General features: G+C 50.7%; 1 protein-coding gene across 1 annotated transcript in view; it reads right to left on the reverse strand.

Moving 5' to 3' along the window:
• acer3 (alkaline ceramidase 3) overlaps positions 1–16,603 on the reverse strand; it is a 201,538-nt gene that overhangs the window by 109,726 nt on the left and 75,209 nt on the right. Inside the window, exon 3 of the mRNA XM_072477389.1 lies at positions 15,862–15,914. Coding sequence (XP_072333490.1) covers positions 15,862–15,914 — 53 coding nt within the window. The remainder of the gene's footprint in view (positions 1–15,861; positions 15,915–16,603) is intronic.

Here is a 16,603-nt window from a genome sequence, read left to right on the forward strand (position 1 = left end):
ATTACGCTAGCGGGGGATCTAGCGGGGGGGGTGGGAGGGGGGAATTACTGGGTTGCTGCTGCTGGGGAGAGGGGGGAGCTGGTATGGGAGAGGATGGGCGGGGGGGCACCGCCTGGGGGAGATACAGCTGCGTGGGAACCGGGTGAGGAGCTGGAAAAAGGTGATGGCTAATCGACAAGGGGGGGGGGGGTAGGAAGCCCCCCAACTCAGCTGATCACGTGGAACGTGAGAGGGCTGAACGGGCCGATAAAGAGGGCACGGGTACTCGCACACCTTAAGAAACTTAAGGCAGATGTGGTTATGTTACAGGAAACGCACCTGAAACTGATAGACCAGGTTAGGCTACGCAAAGGATGGGTGGGGCAGGTGTTCCATTCGGGGCTAGATGCGAAAAACAGGGGGGTGGCTATATTAGTGGGGAAGCGAGTAATGTTCGAGGCAAAGACTATAGTGGCGGATAACGGGGGCAGATACGTGATGGTGAGTGGCAAACTACAGGGGGAGACGGTGGTTTTGGTAAACGTATATGCCCCGAACTGGGATGATGCCAATTTTATGAGGCGGATGCTAGGACGCATTCCGGACCTAGAGATGGGAAAGCTGATAATGGGGGGAGATTTTAATACGGTGTTGGAACCAGGGCTGGATAGGTCGAAGTCCAGGACTGGAAGGAGGCCGGCAGCAGCCAAGGTACTTAAAGATTTTATGGAGCAGATGGGAGGTGTAGACCCGTGGAGATTTAGCAGACCTACGAGTAAGGAGTTCTCGTTTTTCTCCTATGTCCATAAAGTCTACTCGCGAATAGACTTTTTTGTGCTGGGTAGGGCATTGATCCCGAAGGTGAGGGGAACGGAGTATACGGCTATAGCCATTTCGGATCACGCTCCACACTGGGTGGACTTGGAGATAGGGGAGGAAACAGGAGGGCGCCCACCCTGGAGAATGGACATGGGACTAATGGCAGATGAGGGTGTGTGTCTAAGGGTGAGGGGGTGCATTGAAAAGTACTTGGAACTCAATGATAATGGGGAGGTCCAGGTGGGAGTGGTCTGGGAGGCGTTGAAGGCGGTGGTTAGAGGGGAGCTGATATCAATAAGGGCACATAAAGGGAAGCAGGAGAGTAAGGAACGGGAGCGGTTGCTGCAAGAACTTTTGAGGGTGGACAGACAATATGCGGAAGCACCGGAGGAGGGACTGTACAGGGAAAGGCAAAGGCTACATGTAGAATTTGACTTGCTGACTACAGGCACTGCAGAGGCACAATGGAGGAAGGCACAGGGTGTACAGTACGAATATGGGGAGAAGGCGAGCAGGTTGCTGGCACACCAATTGAGGAAAAGGGGAGCAGCGAGGGAAATAGGGGGAGTGAGGGATGAGGAAGGAGAGATGGAGCGGGGAGCGGAGAGTGTGAATGGAGTGTTCAAGACATTTTATAAAAAATTATATGAAGCTCAACCCCCGGATGGGAGGGAGAGAATGATGGGCTTCTTGGATCGGCTGGAATTTCCCAAGGTGGAAGAGCAGGAAAGGGTGGGACTGGGAGCACAGATCGAGGTAGAAGAAGTGGTGAAAGGAATTAGGAGCATGCAGGCGGGAAAGGCCCCGGGACCGGATGGATTCCCAGTCGAATTCTATAGAAAATATGTGGACTTGCTCGCCCCGGTACTGACGAGGACCTTTAATGAGGCAAAGGAAAGGGGACAACTGCCCCCGACTATGTCTGAAGCAACGATATCGCTTCTCTTAAAGAAGGAAAAGGACCTGCTACAATGCGGGTCCTATAGACCTATTTCCCTCCTAAATGTAGATGCCAAGGTCCTGGCCAAGGTAATGGCAATGAGAATAGAGGAATGTGTCCCGGGGGTGGTCCACGAGGACCAAACTGGGTTTGTGAAGGGGAGACAGCTGAACACGAATATACGGAGGTTGTTAGGGGTAATGATGATGGCCCCACCAGAGGGAGAAACGGAGATAGTAGTGGCGATGGATGCCGAGAAAGCATTTGATAGAGTGGAGTGGGATTATTTGTGGGAGGTGTTGAGGAGATTTGGTTTTGGAGAGGGGTATGTTAGATGGGTGCAGCTGTTGTATAGGGCCCCAGTGGCGAGCGTGGTCACGAATGGACGGGGATCTGCATATTTTCGGCTCCATAGAGGGACAAGGCAGGGATGCCCTCTGTCCCCATTATTGTTTGCACTGGCGATTGAGCCCCTGGCGATAGCGTTGAGGGGTTCCAAGAAGTGGAGGGGAGTACTGAGGGGAGGAGAAGAGCACCGGGTATCTTTGTATGCGGACGATTTGCTACTATACGTGGCGGACCCGGCGGAGGGGATGCCAGAAATAATGCGGATATTTGGGGAGTTTGGGGATTTTTCAGGGTATAAATTGAACATGGGGAAAAGTGAGTTGTTTGTGGTGCATCCAGGGGAGCAGAGTAGAGAAATAGAGGACCTACCGTTGAGGAAGGTAACAAGGGACTTTCGTTACCTGGGGATCCAGATAGCTAAGAATTGAGGCACATTGCATAGGTTAAATTTAACGCGGTTGGTGGAACAGATGGAGGAGGATTTCAAGAGATGGGATATGGTATCCCTGTCAATGGCAGGGAGGGTGCAGGCGGTTAAGATGGTGGTCCTCCCGAGATTCCTCTTTGTGTTTCAGTGCCTCCCGGTGGTGATCACGAAGGCTTTTTTTAAAAGGATTGAAAAGAGCATCATGGGTTTTGTGTGGGCCGGGAAGACCCCGAGAGTGAGGAAGGGATTCTTACAGCGTAGCAGGGATAGGGGGGGGGCTGGCACTACCGAGCCTGAGTATTATTGGGCCGCTAATATTTCAATGGTGAGTAAGTGGATGGGAGAGGAGGAGGGAGCGGCGTGGAAGAGATTAGAGAGGGCGTCCTGTAGGGGGACTAGCCTACAGGCTATGGTGACAGCCCCATTGCCGTTCTCACCGAGGAACTACACCACAAGCCCGGTGGTGGTGGCTACACTGCAGATTTGGGGACAGTGGAGACGACATAGGGGAAAGACCGGAGCACTGGGGGGGTCCCCGATAAGAAACAACCATAGGTTTGCCCCGGGGGGAATGGATGGGGGATATGGAATGTGGCAAAGAGCAGGAATAACGCAACTGAAAGATCTGTTTGTGGATGGGAAGTTCGCGAGTCTGGGAGCGCTGACCGAGAAATATGGGTTGCCCCAAGGGAATGCATTCAGGTATATGCAACTGAGGGCTTTTGCGAGGCAACAGGTGAGGGAATTCCCGCAGCTCCCGACACAAGAGGTGCAGGACAGAGTGATCTCAAAGACATGGGTGGGGGATGGTAAGGTGTCAGATATATATAGGGAAATAAGGGACGAAGGGGAGACTATGGTAGATGAACTAAAAGGGAAATGGGAAGAAGAGCTGGGGGAGGAGATCGAGGAGGGGCTGTGGGCAGATGCCCTAAGCAGGGTAAACTCGTCGTCCTCGTGTGCCAGGCGAAGCCTGATTCAGTTTAAGGTATTACACAGGGCACAAATGACTGGAGCACGGCTCAGTAAATTTTTTGGGGTGGAGGATAGGTGTGCGAGGTGCTCGAGAAGCCCAGCGAATCATACCCATATGTTTTGGTCATGCCCGGCACTACAGGGGTTTTGGATGGGGGTGACAAAGGTGCTTTCAAAAGTAGTAGGAGTCCGGGTCGAACCAAGCTGGGGGTTGGCTATATTTGGGGTTGCACAAGAGCCGGGAGTGCAGGAGGCGAGAGAGGCCGATGTTTTGGCCTTTGCGTCCCTAGTAGCCCGGCGCAGGATATTGCTAATGTGGAAAGAAGCCAAGCCCCCGGGGGTGGAGACCTGGATAAATGACATGGCGGGGTTTATAAAGCTAGAGCGGATTAAGTTCGTCCTAAGGGGGTCGGCTCAAGGGTTCACCAGGCGGTGGCAACCGTTCGTCGAATACCTCGCAGAAAGATAGACGGAATGGGAAAAAGAAGGCAGCAGCAGCCGGGGGGGGGGGGGGGGGGGGAGGAACCAGAAGGACTCTCAGGGTTGTTAATATATACTGTATAGTATGTATAGGTCGTTGCTACAGATAATTATATATTGGACTGTTAAATTATATTTTTGGAGAGTGTTACTTGTGACAAGGCAGTTGCCAATTAGGGTTAGTTTTCATTTTTGTTATTTATTATTTATTCATTTTTTGTTCATAAAATAGGTCATTGTTATTTGTGTTGTTATAATATAGTGTAAAGGATGCACAATGTACTGTGTTGGTTGACCAAAAATTTTCAATAAAATATTTAATTAAAAAAAAAGAAGAAGCTGGACTTGAACTAAAGGACTCTGGGCTCACAGAGCTTTTGTGTGGCGGCGGTTCGTTAAATTATCCTGTACTGTAATGTTCTATCCAAGATTGTTTTCAGCCGGGACAGAGAGCAGGGGCTGGAGGGCGCATTGTGTAGGGTGTTCTTGGAGGATAGCATGGGGGGTTGGGGGGCGGGGAGCCCTGCAAAGGGGGCCCTGCACTTGGTACTTTTTGGCGGGAGATCGGGGCCTCGGAGAGGGGAATGGGCTAGGGGCTGGTTAAGGGACTTGAAAGGGCACGGGGAGATACAATCAGGATAATGGTGTGTGGGGGGAGGGCCGGAGCACTCGGGCGGGAGACCGACAGGCGCCAAGGGCAGGGGTCAGCGTGGCTAGCGTAGGTCAGGGTGCCCCAGGGAGAGTAGGAGGAGGGGCGGGCTAGGGCCAATCGCAGGGCTGGCCTGGCAGGTCGGGCCTCGGGGGGTAGGGGAGGTTGGGAGAGGGCAGCCGGGAATGAGAGCAGAGAAGACTTAAGTGGGCAGGGGGGGGTCTAGGGATCCCCGGGGTGGAAGGTGGCTTGCAGACTCTCAGGGAACAGCGCAGGAAACTGACAGCAGCGGCACCTGAGGGGGGGGGGGGGGGGGGGGGGGGGGGCTCGGAGCCACGTTAGTTTAGTTGAACACGTGGGGCATGGCAAACAGAGCTGACAGGGGAAGTGCTTCATTAACATGTTTATTCTTTCCCACTGTTTGTTTTCACTATGTTAAGGCTCTTTGCATACGGCCTGTTTTCTCTCTGGAAATGTTACAAATGTTTTAAATAAAAAATTTTAAAAACAAAAAAAGTAAATGCACCACCTCGCAATTAGCAGGTCTGGACTATGATAGCAATGCTAGCTGGATTGATCAGTGTGCTCCTGAAATAACATGGGAACACAAAGGCAGCCAGGGCTCCTAGCCCCAATTTGTATCCTTCATTCTTGCTGGAGACTCTGGACCCAATTTGTTGTGCTCTCCTATTCAAACAGCTTGTCAACTCCAACAGCCTAGCCTCACTCCTTTGTGAGGGATACCAGAAGGCTGTTGCAACCTGTGGAAGTGTATCTCAATAACTGGAGGAGAAGGAAGAAATCATTTATGTTTTAAAAGGTCTATTCAGCACATATGTGATAGTGGTTGTCAGAATATGTGGATTTCACTAGATGGTGCTATAGAGCAACCATATAAATATCACACGCCTCCTTGACTCCTGGGAGAGTGGGAGAGTGCAAGAGACGTAGAGAGAGTAGGTGTGAGATAGTTTAACTGATAGCATAGTTTTGTATTGTAGATGTGTAGTGTAATCTTTATTTAACTAATTCCTTAGTAATATGCTTAAATCTAATCCAGTGTAGTGTAATAAATTAGCTTTGTTTGTTAAACACTGCTTGCTGTTCTTTGTTAACACTACAACCTTTACCCTTTACCATCCTGGGAGAACAAAAACAAAGAATACAACAGCGGCCTCTACAAGATTTAACAGCAGGTCAAATTTCTGGATTACGTCCATCACGTACAAAAGCTTCACACTGTGGTTTATAGAGTCATGAACTTTAATTGAAAGATTCCTTTATAACAATTGACTGTCATTTAACCATAACCTTAGTTAATTATATCAGAATTTTACAAGCGTATGCCAACAGTGAACAAGCTAACTGTGGTCACTGGGCTGAAATTAATGGCAACATGAGTTATTTGAAAATCAATCCACAGCAAGTGCATAAAATTAAAATAAATGGATCATCTGTATTCTCTCAACATTCGTACAAGCACGGCAAGCAAGGTTGAAATTCAGAAAAGATGTCTCCAATAAAACGGAAAAAGAAAAGGAATCTCATGAGAGTTTGTACACAAATAGAAAGCATCCTATCTGGCTGCATCACAGCTTGATATGGCAACTGCTCGGCCCAAGACCGTAAGAAACTACAGAGTCGTGAACACCGCCCAGTCCATCACACAAACCCGCCTCCCATCAATTGACTCTGTCTACAGCTCCCGCTGCCTTGGGAAAGCGGGCAGCATAATCAAAGACCCCTCCCACCCAGATTATTCTCTCTTCCATTGGGCAGAAGATACGAAAGTCGGTGAACACGCTCATATAGATGGACCTTAACAAACCCATCACACTATTGGAAGATTAGCAAGATATTCTTCTGGCGTCATATTACCCCACGTTAGAAAAGCAAATTAACTTGTCATTCATTCATCTCATTCGGTATTGGTGGGACAGTGTGTACAAATTGACTGCCCTTCCCTGACACTGCACCTCAAAAATGCTTAGTTGGCATTAACTACTTCGAGATGCCCCGAGCATGTGAAAGTTTGCTCTTCAAGTGCAAGTTCTTTGGTCAGCGACAAAGTTGACATGCAGGAGCTCACCAGAATATTTAAAAATCACAAAGCTAAGCACTGAGAGATGGAATGCACACTCGCTCCCTAATGGGATACTTCACAAGTCCAGAGCCCATTTCTACACATTGTAGAGCCAAAGGTACATTTCAGCTTCTAGTCAATGATGCAGAAAAACTGGACTCAGACTAAGGGTCGGGGATAAGGGGTCGCGGTGGAGGGATGGTTGGGGATTGTTGGATTGTGTTTCGAGGGGGGGGTTCTTTGGTTTTTTTGGGGTTGATTGGGCATTGTTTTAATTAGGTCTACCGGGCGGGCTCGTGGGGGGGGTAGGTAAACTGCTTGGGGGGTTGATGGTCAGTAGGGGAGAAGGGGCCCCGTGGGGTGGGGGGCAGAGGCCTGAGTTGGGGGTAGTGGGACCGGGCCTGGAAAGGGTGCTGCGCCAGTGGAGGCGGGGTCGGGCGAGTGGAAAGCGCAAGGGGGGGGGGGTAGCCTCCTGATCCGGCTGATAACCTGGAATGTAAGGGGACTGAATGGGCCGGTCAAGCGGGCCCGGGTGTTCGTGCACCTGAAGGGGCTGAAGGCGGATGTGGCCATACTTCAGGAGACGCACCTGAGGGTGGCGGATCAGGTAAGGTTGAGAAAGGGGTGGGTAGGGCAGGTGTTTCATTCGGGTTTGGATGCAAAACATCGGGGGTTGGCGACCTTGGTGGGGAAGAGAGTGTTATACGAGGATTCGAGCATTGTGGCAGACAATGGCGGTAGGTATGTGATGGTAAGTGGCAAGCTGCAGGGGGAGCGGGTGGTGTTGGTCAATGTATATGCCCCGAATTGGGACGATGCGGGGTTCATGCGGCTTATGCTGGGCCGGATTCCGGACCTGGAGACAGGGGGCCTGATAATGGGGGGGGGGATTTCAACACGGTGCTGGATCCGACATTGGATCGCGCTAGGTCTAGGGCAGGAGGCCGGCAGCGGCCAAGGTGCTGAGGGGGTTCATGGACCAGATGGGAGGGATGGATCCGTGGAGGTTTGCGAGGCCGGGTGCCAGGGAATTTTCATTCTTCTCCCATGTTCACAAGGCCTACTCCCGGATTGACTTTTTTGTCATGAGCAGGGCGCTGATTCCGAGGGTGGAGGATACGGAGTACTCGGCGATAGCCATTTCTGATCATGCTCCGCACTGGGTGGACCTCGAGTTGGGGGAGGAGAGGGACCAGCGCCCTCTGTGGCGCCTCGAGGTGGGGTTGCTGGCGGACGAGGAGGTGAGCGGGCGGGTCCGGAAGTGTATAGAGAGGTACCTGGAGGCTAATGACAATGGGAAGGTGCAAGTAGGGGTGGTCTGGGAGGCTCTGAAGGCGGTGGTCAGAGGAGAGCTGATCTCCATTAGGACACACAAGGAGAGGGGGGAAGAGGAGAGAGAGGGAGAGGTTGGTGGGGGAGATGGTGAGGGTGGATAGGAGGTATGCGGAGGCCCTGGAGGAGGGATTGTTTAGGGAGCGGCGTAGCCTCCAGGCTGAGTTCGATTTGGTGACCACCAGGAAGGAGGAGGCGCAGTGGAGGAAGGCGCAGGGGGCGGTATATGAATACGGAGAAAAGGCGCACCAGCTTCGGAAGCGAGAGGCAGGTAGGGAGATCGGGGGAGTTAGGGATGGAGGAGGGAACACGGTGCGAAGTTCGGTGGGTATCAATGGGGTCTTCAGGGACTTCTACGGGGAACTGTACCAGTCTGAGCCCCCACGGGAAGAGGGAGGGATGGGTCGCTTTCTGGACCGGCTGAGGTTTCCGAGGGTGGAGGAGGGGCAGGTGGCGGGGTTGAGTTGGAGGAGTTGGTCAAAGGGCTAGGGAACATGCAGGTGGGGAAGGCACCGGGGCCGGATGGGTTCCCAGTTGAATTTTACAAGAAGTATGCGGACCTGCTGGGCCCGCTGTTGGTAAGGACCTTTAACGAAGCAAGGGAAGGGGGGGCTCTGCCCCCGATGATGCCTAGAGTGCTAGACATAGGGAGCGCTGATTTCCCTGATCCTGAAGCGGGACAAGGGTCCCTACAGTGTGGGTCATACAGACCGATCTCACTCTTAAATGTAGACGCAAAGTTGCTGGCAAAGATTTTGGCCATGAGGATGGAGGACTGTGTGCCGCAGGTCATACACGAGGATCAGACGGGGTTCGTGAAAGGGAGGCAGTTGAATACCAATGTACGGAGGCTCTTGAATGTTATAATAATGCCGGCGATGGAAGGGGAGGCGGAGATAGTGGCGGCGATGGATGCGGAGAAGGCCTTTGATAGGGTGGAGTGGGGGTACCTGTGGGAGGCGTTGGAAAGGTTCGGGTTCGGGGAGGGGTTCGTCAGGTGGGTGAGGCTGCTGTATGAGGCCCCGGTGGCGAGTGTGGCCACGAACAGAAGGAGGTCAGAGTATTACCGGCTACACCGGGGGACGAGGCAGGGGTGTTCCCTGTCCCCCCTGCTCTTTGCGCTGGCGATTGAACCCCTGGCCATGGCGTTGAGGGAGTCGAGGAACTGGAGGGGGCTGGTGCGGGGTGGGGAGGAGCACCGGGTGTCGCTCTATGCAGATGATTTGCTGCTATATGTGGCGGACCCGGTGGGGGGAATGCCGGAGGTGATGAGGATCCTTCGGGAGTTTGGAGATTTCTCCGGGTACAAGCTCAATATGGGGAAGAGCGAGCTGTTCGTAGTTCAGCTAGGGGACCAGGAGAGGGGGATTGGAGAGCTCCCACTAAAAAGGGCGGAGAGGAGCTTCAGCTATTTGGGGGTCCAGGTGGCCAGGAGCTGGGGGGCCCTGCATAAGCTTAATTTCACGAGGCTGGTGGAGCAGATAGAGGAGGAGTTTAAGAGGTGGGACGTGCTGCCACTCTCCCTGGCGGGTAGAGTGCAGTCAATTAAAATTTTGGTGCTCCTGAAGTTTCTGTTCCTGTTCCAATGCCTCCCCATCCTGATCCCTAGGGCCTTCTTCAGGCGGATTAACAGGAGCGTTATGGGGCTTGTATGGCCGCAGAAGACCCCGAGGGTGAGAAGGGTGTTCCTGGAGCCGTGCAGGGATATTGGGGGGGGGGGGGGGTTTGGCGCTGTCTAACCTCTGTGGTATTATTGGGCCGCCAACGTGGCAATGGTGCGTAAGTGGGTGATGAAGGGGATGAGGCAGCATGGAAGAGGCTGGAGATGGCGTCCTGTGTGGGCACGAGCCTGCAGGCGCTGGTGACGGCGCCGCTGCCACTTCCTCCAACGAGGTACACCATGAGCCCGATGATGGCAGCTACCCTCAAAATGTGGGGGCAATGGAGACGTCACAGGGGGGAGGTGGGGGCCTCGGTGTGGTCCCCGATTCGGGGGAACCACCGGTTTGTCCTGGGGAGGATGGATGGAAGGTTTTTGAGCTGGCACAGGGTAGGTATTAGAAGGATGGGGGACCTGTTTGTGGACGGGAAGTTCGCGAGCCTGGGTGAGCTGGAGGAGAAATTTGGGCTCCCCCCGGGGAACATGTTCAGATATATGCAGGTAAGGGTGTTTGTTCAGCGGCAGGTGGTGGAGTTCCCACTGCTGCCGCCACGCTGGGTCCAGGACAGGGTGCAGTCGGGGGTGTGGGTTGGAGAGGGAAGGATCTTGGCAACGTATCAGGTGATGCAGGAGGAGGAGGAGGCCTCGGTGGAGGAGCTAAAGGGTAAGTGGGAGGAGGAGTTGGGTGAGGAGATTGATGAGGGGATGTGGGCGGATGCCCTGGGGAGGGTGAACTCTTCCTCCTCTTGCGCGAGGCTCAGCCTCGTACAATTTAAGATGCTGCATAGGGCTCACATGACTGGGGCAAGGATACGCCGTTTTTTTGGGTGCAAGGACAGGTGTGCTAGGTGCTCAGGGAGCTCAGCAAATCACACCCATCAATCCCTGCCCAGCGCTGGAGGACATTTGGAAGGGTGTAGCAAGGACGGTGTCGAGGGTGGTAGGTTCCAGGGTCAAGCCGGGCTGGGGGCTCGCAATATTTGGGGTGGCAGAGGAGCCGGGAGTGCAGGAGGCGAAAGAGGCCGCTATTCTGGCCTTTGCGTCCCTGGTAGCCCGGCGAAGGATTCTTCTTCAGTGGAAGGATGCGAGGCCCCCAAGCGTGGAATCCTGGATCAGCGATATGGCGGGGTTCATTAAATTGGAGAGGGTGAAATTTGCCTTAAGGTCAATATGGGGTGGTAGGATCCAGGGTCAAACCGGGCTGGGGGTTCGCAATATTTGGGGTGGCAGAGGAGCCGGGAATGCAGGAGGCGAAAGAGGCTGGAATTCTGGCCTTTGCGTCCCTGGTAGCCCGGCGAAGGATTCTCCTTCAGTGGAAAGATGCGAGGCCCCCAAGCGTGGAATCCTGGATCAGCGATATGGCGGGGTTCATTAAATTGGAGAGGGTGAAATTCGCCTTGAGAGGGTCGGTACAAGGGTTCTTTAGGCGGTGGCAACCGTTCTTAGACTTCCTGGCAGAACGATAGACATTGGTCAATGGCAGCAGCAGCTCGGGGCGGGTTTACTTTATTTTTGTTTATGTTATTTATATTGGAAGGGTCTGAGTGGCCACCTGTTGTGTTAAGTCGGGGTGTTAATGTTAATTTATTATTTAGGTACGGGGGGGAGGGGTTTGGGGGGTTGCTTTTTTAGATTGTGTTTTGTACTTAACCCTGTTGGGTTCTTTTTTCTTTCTCATTTTGTTATTGATATTTTATGAAAACCTTTAATAAAAAATGTTTTTTTTTTTAAAAAAGGGACTTGCAATGTTACAAACATTATTATGTTTCAGAAAACAACAAAGGGCCACCAAAATGCTGATCAAATGGGGGGGGAAATAGCGTGAGAGTACAGTAGCCAGGAATTCAAAAACAGATCGCAAGATCTTCTACAAAGGTATATGAAAAGGGAGAGAGCAGTTAAAGCACTGTTGCTTCACAGCGCCAGTTTCAATTCCGGCTTGGGTCACTGTCTGTGCGGAGTCTGCACGTTCTCCCCGTGTCTGCGTGGGTTTCCTCCGGGTGCTCCGGTTTCCTCCCACTAGTCCCGAAAGGCGTGCTTGTTAGGTAATTTGGATATTCTGAATTCTCCCTTAGTGTACCCGAACAGGTGCTGGAATGTGGCGACTAGGGGCTTTTCAAAGTAACCTCATTACAGTGATAATGTAAGCCTACTTGTGACAATAAAGATTATGTTATTATAAATGACAGGCACATTCACGTATTTTATGCCTGTCTTCACAGTAGAAGGCATAAGTTCCATACGAGGATTAGAGGGGAACTGAGAGGTTAATGAGAGAGTGAAGAAATAAAGGTAATTAATATTTGCAGAGAAAAAGTATAGGAGAGATGCAAGGACTAAAATCCAGCAAATCCCCAAGACCTGATGGGGTGCAGCCGAGGGTTCTAAGAGATAGCTGCAGAGATTGTGGATGAGCCAGCTACGATTTTCCAGTTTGTAGATTTTTGGCTTCATTGGATTGGAATTTGCAAACGTAACACTGCTTTTGAAGAGAGGGAGAGAGAAAACAGGGAACTGAAGGCCAGCTAGCAAACACAGGCTTGTCCAAGCTTTTTGCTCGGGGGGCGGGCTACATTTGTATGTTTTTCCCACTCAAGGGGCCGATAAGTAAATTTCCGAAAGGATGGTTTGGCACAACAATAAACTGAATTTCAAAAAAAAGTTGAGGATTTAAGGAAAGAAACAATTCATAGAATCATAGAAAGTACAGTACAGAAGGAGGCCATTCGGCCCATCGAGTCTTCACCGGCCCTTGGAAAGAGCACCCTAATTAAGCCCACACCTCCACCCTATCCCCGTAATCCAGTAACCCCACCTACCCTTTTTGGACACTAAGGGCAATTTAGCATGGCCAATCCACCTACCGTGCACATTTCTGGACTGTGGGAGGAAACCGGAGCACCCGGAGGAAACCCACGCAGACTCAGGGAGAACGTGCAGACTCCGCACAGACAGTGACTCAAGTCGGGAATCGAACCTGGGCCCTGGAGCTGTGAAGCAAAAGTGCTAACTACTTTGCGACCGTGCCACCAAGGAAAGTTGCCTTGCGAGCACCAGGCCAGCTGGGAGTGCTCTACATCAACTGGAAAGGGTTCCGCTCCCTGAATATAAAACAAATCATGGACGTGTGTGCACGCTTCCCAGGGAATGTGCACGACAGCTACATGCCGGGGCAGTCAGACATCCCCAGCCTCTTCGAGGACCATCCCAGGATGGCCAGTTTGCTCTTGTGGGTAAGGAGGACGCCAGTACGGAGGCCGGAGACCCGATACAACGAGGCCCATGTGGCCGCCCGAGCTTCCATTGAGCAGTGCAGTGCATCGGACGGCTTAAAATATGCTACCGATGCCTCGACCGCTCTGGTGGTGCCCTGCAGTATAACCCCTGGAGGGTTGCCCGCTTTGTGGTGATTTGCTGTGTCCTCCACAACCTGATACAGCAGCGAGGCTATTTTCTGGAGGTGGGAGATGAAGAACCTGTGGCCACCGAGGAAGAAGAGGAGGATGAGGGTGATGATGAGGCACCGGGGCTGCAGGACGATCCAGGCTGCAGGGCAGGCAGCCATGGCAAGGGTCCGGTTAAGGCCGGAGGGCCAGGAAGGCCCTCATACTCACCCACTTCACGTAGGGTGTGGCATGGTCGGGAGGGGGGGTGGGGGTTCATGCCTGAAGAGAAGGGCCAGAAGTTCAGAGGTCGGTCTGCATCGAGGAAGAAGGTGACCGAGGAGTCATACTGATTGTGGTGAAGGGTTTCTAATGTATCATTAGTGTCCCACAATGCCCCACTCTCCCCTCCATGCACTCACGCCTCCCTCATCCCCGACCTACCCCCTTATTCCCCACCCCCCTCACCCAGTGATCCTCAACACGCCTTCCTTGCTCTACCGCTGCGTCTAGGTGTGTCCCCAGGATGGACATCAGGTGGAGGCAGCCAGCTGCTTACCACGTCCCGTGGGCTTCAATGCCCCTGGTGGGTGTCCTCTCGGGAATCTGGGGCCTCGGCGCACTTGTCAGCAGCACATGCAGAGCCTTTCGACCCTGTCCCATGTGCTGACTGCGAGATGTGCTGAGCAAATGTAAATCAACGCCATAGTAATAAACTGTTGAGTTTTTAAAAAGTAACAAAAATGATCAGAATGTTTGGAGGGTCAGTGTATGTGGATACATGTGTGTGCATGTGTTGGTGAGAGTGAGAGTGAGGAAACGGAGACTGGGCGCAAGGCAGACTCGCAATCATCCCCACCCACTCACTCAGTCACACAGAGTTATTCAATCTTTCTGAAAAATACTCAAGACAAAACAACGGCAAAAACACAGACCAATAGTTAGCTTAACAGGGCAAATGCTATCATTATAATGCATGAAACTGTTCCTTGGCTCTCTCCCAGGAAAAACCATTATCCAGGCAAAATGTGCACTATACAGTGCTTTACCCTTATGTCTGTTGACAAATTTGTATATGCTTTATTTATTCAACCATAGTCATATTTTTCTCAGTTCCTTGCACATCGCAATCACATTATCATTCAAATTTACCAAGTGAAAGAAAATCTCCTTCAAGTCACTGCTCCACAGGACCCCACCACAACACTAGCACCAAGGAATATCTCATTACAAACTCAAATGTAAAGTGGCAGTGTTTATTGGAGAGAGCTGTACATCACCTGCATATACAATAGGGCAGAGTTCTAAGCCGCTCCTCCAGTACTTCAGTTCTTGGTCAGTATATATACTTTGTCAAATCTTTAAGCCAACAGTTCAGTTCTGCTGAACCTACCGCAGTTATAACAGAACATGATTCATCAAAAACAACCAATGGTGTGTGTGAAATTCATGCATGCATTGTTTTTTCTAATAAATTTAGAGTACCCAATTCTTTTTTGCCAAATAAGGGGCAAATTTATAATAATAATCTTTACTGTCACAAGTAGGCTTACATTAACATTGCAATGAAGTTACTGTGAAAATCCCCTTGTTGCCACACCGTGCCTGTTCGGGTACACAGTGGGAGAATTCAGAATGTCCAATTCAGCGCTAACCACTGTGCCACAGTACCATTAACACAGTAAAATGTCTCAAGACACTACACGAGTATTGTCAGCAGAAATTGGTCCCATGCAAAAGGAGATATTGTAACCAACGTTAGACCAAAAGCTTAGTCAAAGCGGTAGGCATTAAGCAGCATGTTAAAGGAGCGTCAGTAGAGATTTTGTAAAAAGAATTCCAGAGCGTCAGTCTCAAGATGGCTGGAGGAGCATCATAAGTTGCATATCTAACCAGATGACTCTGACTGTAGTTCTCCTCTGATATCATGGGAAGTATAGTGAAGAACAAAGTCTCAATCCAAACATGAACACACAGATGGATTTCACAACAAATGCACCTGACTATCTAAGGCAACCATGTGGTATAAGACGAGGTAGAGGATGAATGAATGGTCATTTATTCTGAAGTAAATCCTAATAGGCAATTGTGTCAAAAGTGACGTGGATTCAATTAGCTGAATCAGATGTCAAAGCGGATAGTGGGTATTTGTGTTTGTTTGGAACTGGACATTTTTTATATTTACAATCTACGTCAATGACTTAGATGAGGTGACTGAGTGTAACGTATTCAAGTTGCTGGCGATACAGAGTTAGGCAGGAAAATAAGCTGTGAGAAGTGCACAAAGAGACACGTGCAGGTTAAGTGAGTGGGTAAGAACATGGCTGATGGACTACAGCGTGGGTGCGTATATAAATTTATCCACTTTGGAAGGGAAAGTGGAAAAGTAGAATATATTTTTAAACAGTGAAGTATTTAAAGTAGGATGTTGGCATTCACCATGGCCTTAGTACCATTGCAAACAGATCACTGAATGTCAATATGCAGGCACAGTAAGCAATTAGGAAAGAAAATCAGCATAAATAAGGGAACTAAAAGCAATATGCAGATACTGTGGGAAGGTGGAGTTGAGGTAGAAGATCAGCTTGATCATTATTGTATAATGGAGCAGGTTTGAGGGGCCAAATGCTCTTATCGGCAATGGTGCTCATGTGTCAAGTTATGATGTTAACAGGATGTGTGTTAAAGCATTGTAATAACCAAGAATATTCAAAACGTCAATTGGGTCTGAAAGGCAGTCAAGAAACCAAAACTGAATTGAATAAGATGGTTATGCAGTTGCTCACCTGCATTTCATATTTCAATGTCATGTGGAAGCACCAGGAACCTATTCCCACAGCTGAAACAATAAAAGGACAAGAATTAAAAGACATTGATGGGAGAAACATAGGGTTAAAATGGACAAATTTTAGTATTTTGACATAACAATGGCTGCACAGAGCACAGTAAATTGCTCCACAGCTTGCATATGCTCCAGATGAATGTCAAAAAGTTCTGTCATTTTGTACCATTGATATTACAAGCAGCACGGTAGCATTGTGGATAACACAATTGCTTCACAGCTCCAGGGTCCCAGGTTCGATTCCCGGCTTGGGTCACTGTCTGTGCGGAGTCTGCACATCCTCCCAGTGTGTGCGTGGGTTTCCTCCGGGTGCTCCGGTTTCCTCCCACAGTCCAAAGATGTGCAGGTTAGGTGGATTGGTCATGATAAATTGCCCTTAGTGTCCACAATTGCCCTTAGTGGGGTTACTGGGTTATGGGGATAGGGTGGAGCTGTTGACCTTGGGTAGGGTGCTCTTTCCAAGAGCCGGTGCAGACTCGATGGGCCGAATGGCCTCCTTCTGCACTGTAAATTCTATGATCTATTACACTGGAGGTTTTAGCTCATTTTTAGCATTGGTGAATCGCATGAGATTTTGCCATGTTTCAGTTAAATTAAAAAAATTGGTGCTTCAAAACAACTCTGTTGTCTGCCACGGTACCATGCTGTCACAGATGTGCAGCACAGCAGAAAGCTAACCAGCACCC

This window comes from Scyliorhinus torazame, chromosome 15 (assembly GCF_047496885.1).
Source record: "Scyliorhinus torazame isolate Kashiwa2021f chromosome 15, sScyTor2.1, whole genome shotgun sequence".
In the NCBI taxonomy this organism is placed as follows: domain Eukaryota; kingdom Metazoa; phylum Chordata; class Chondrichthyes; order Carcharhiniformes; family Scyliorhinidae; genus Scyliorhinus; species Scyliorhinus torazame.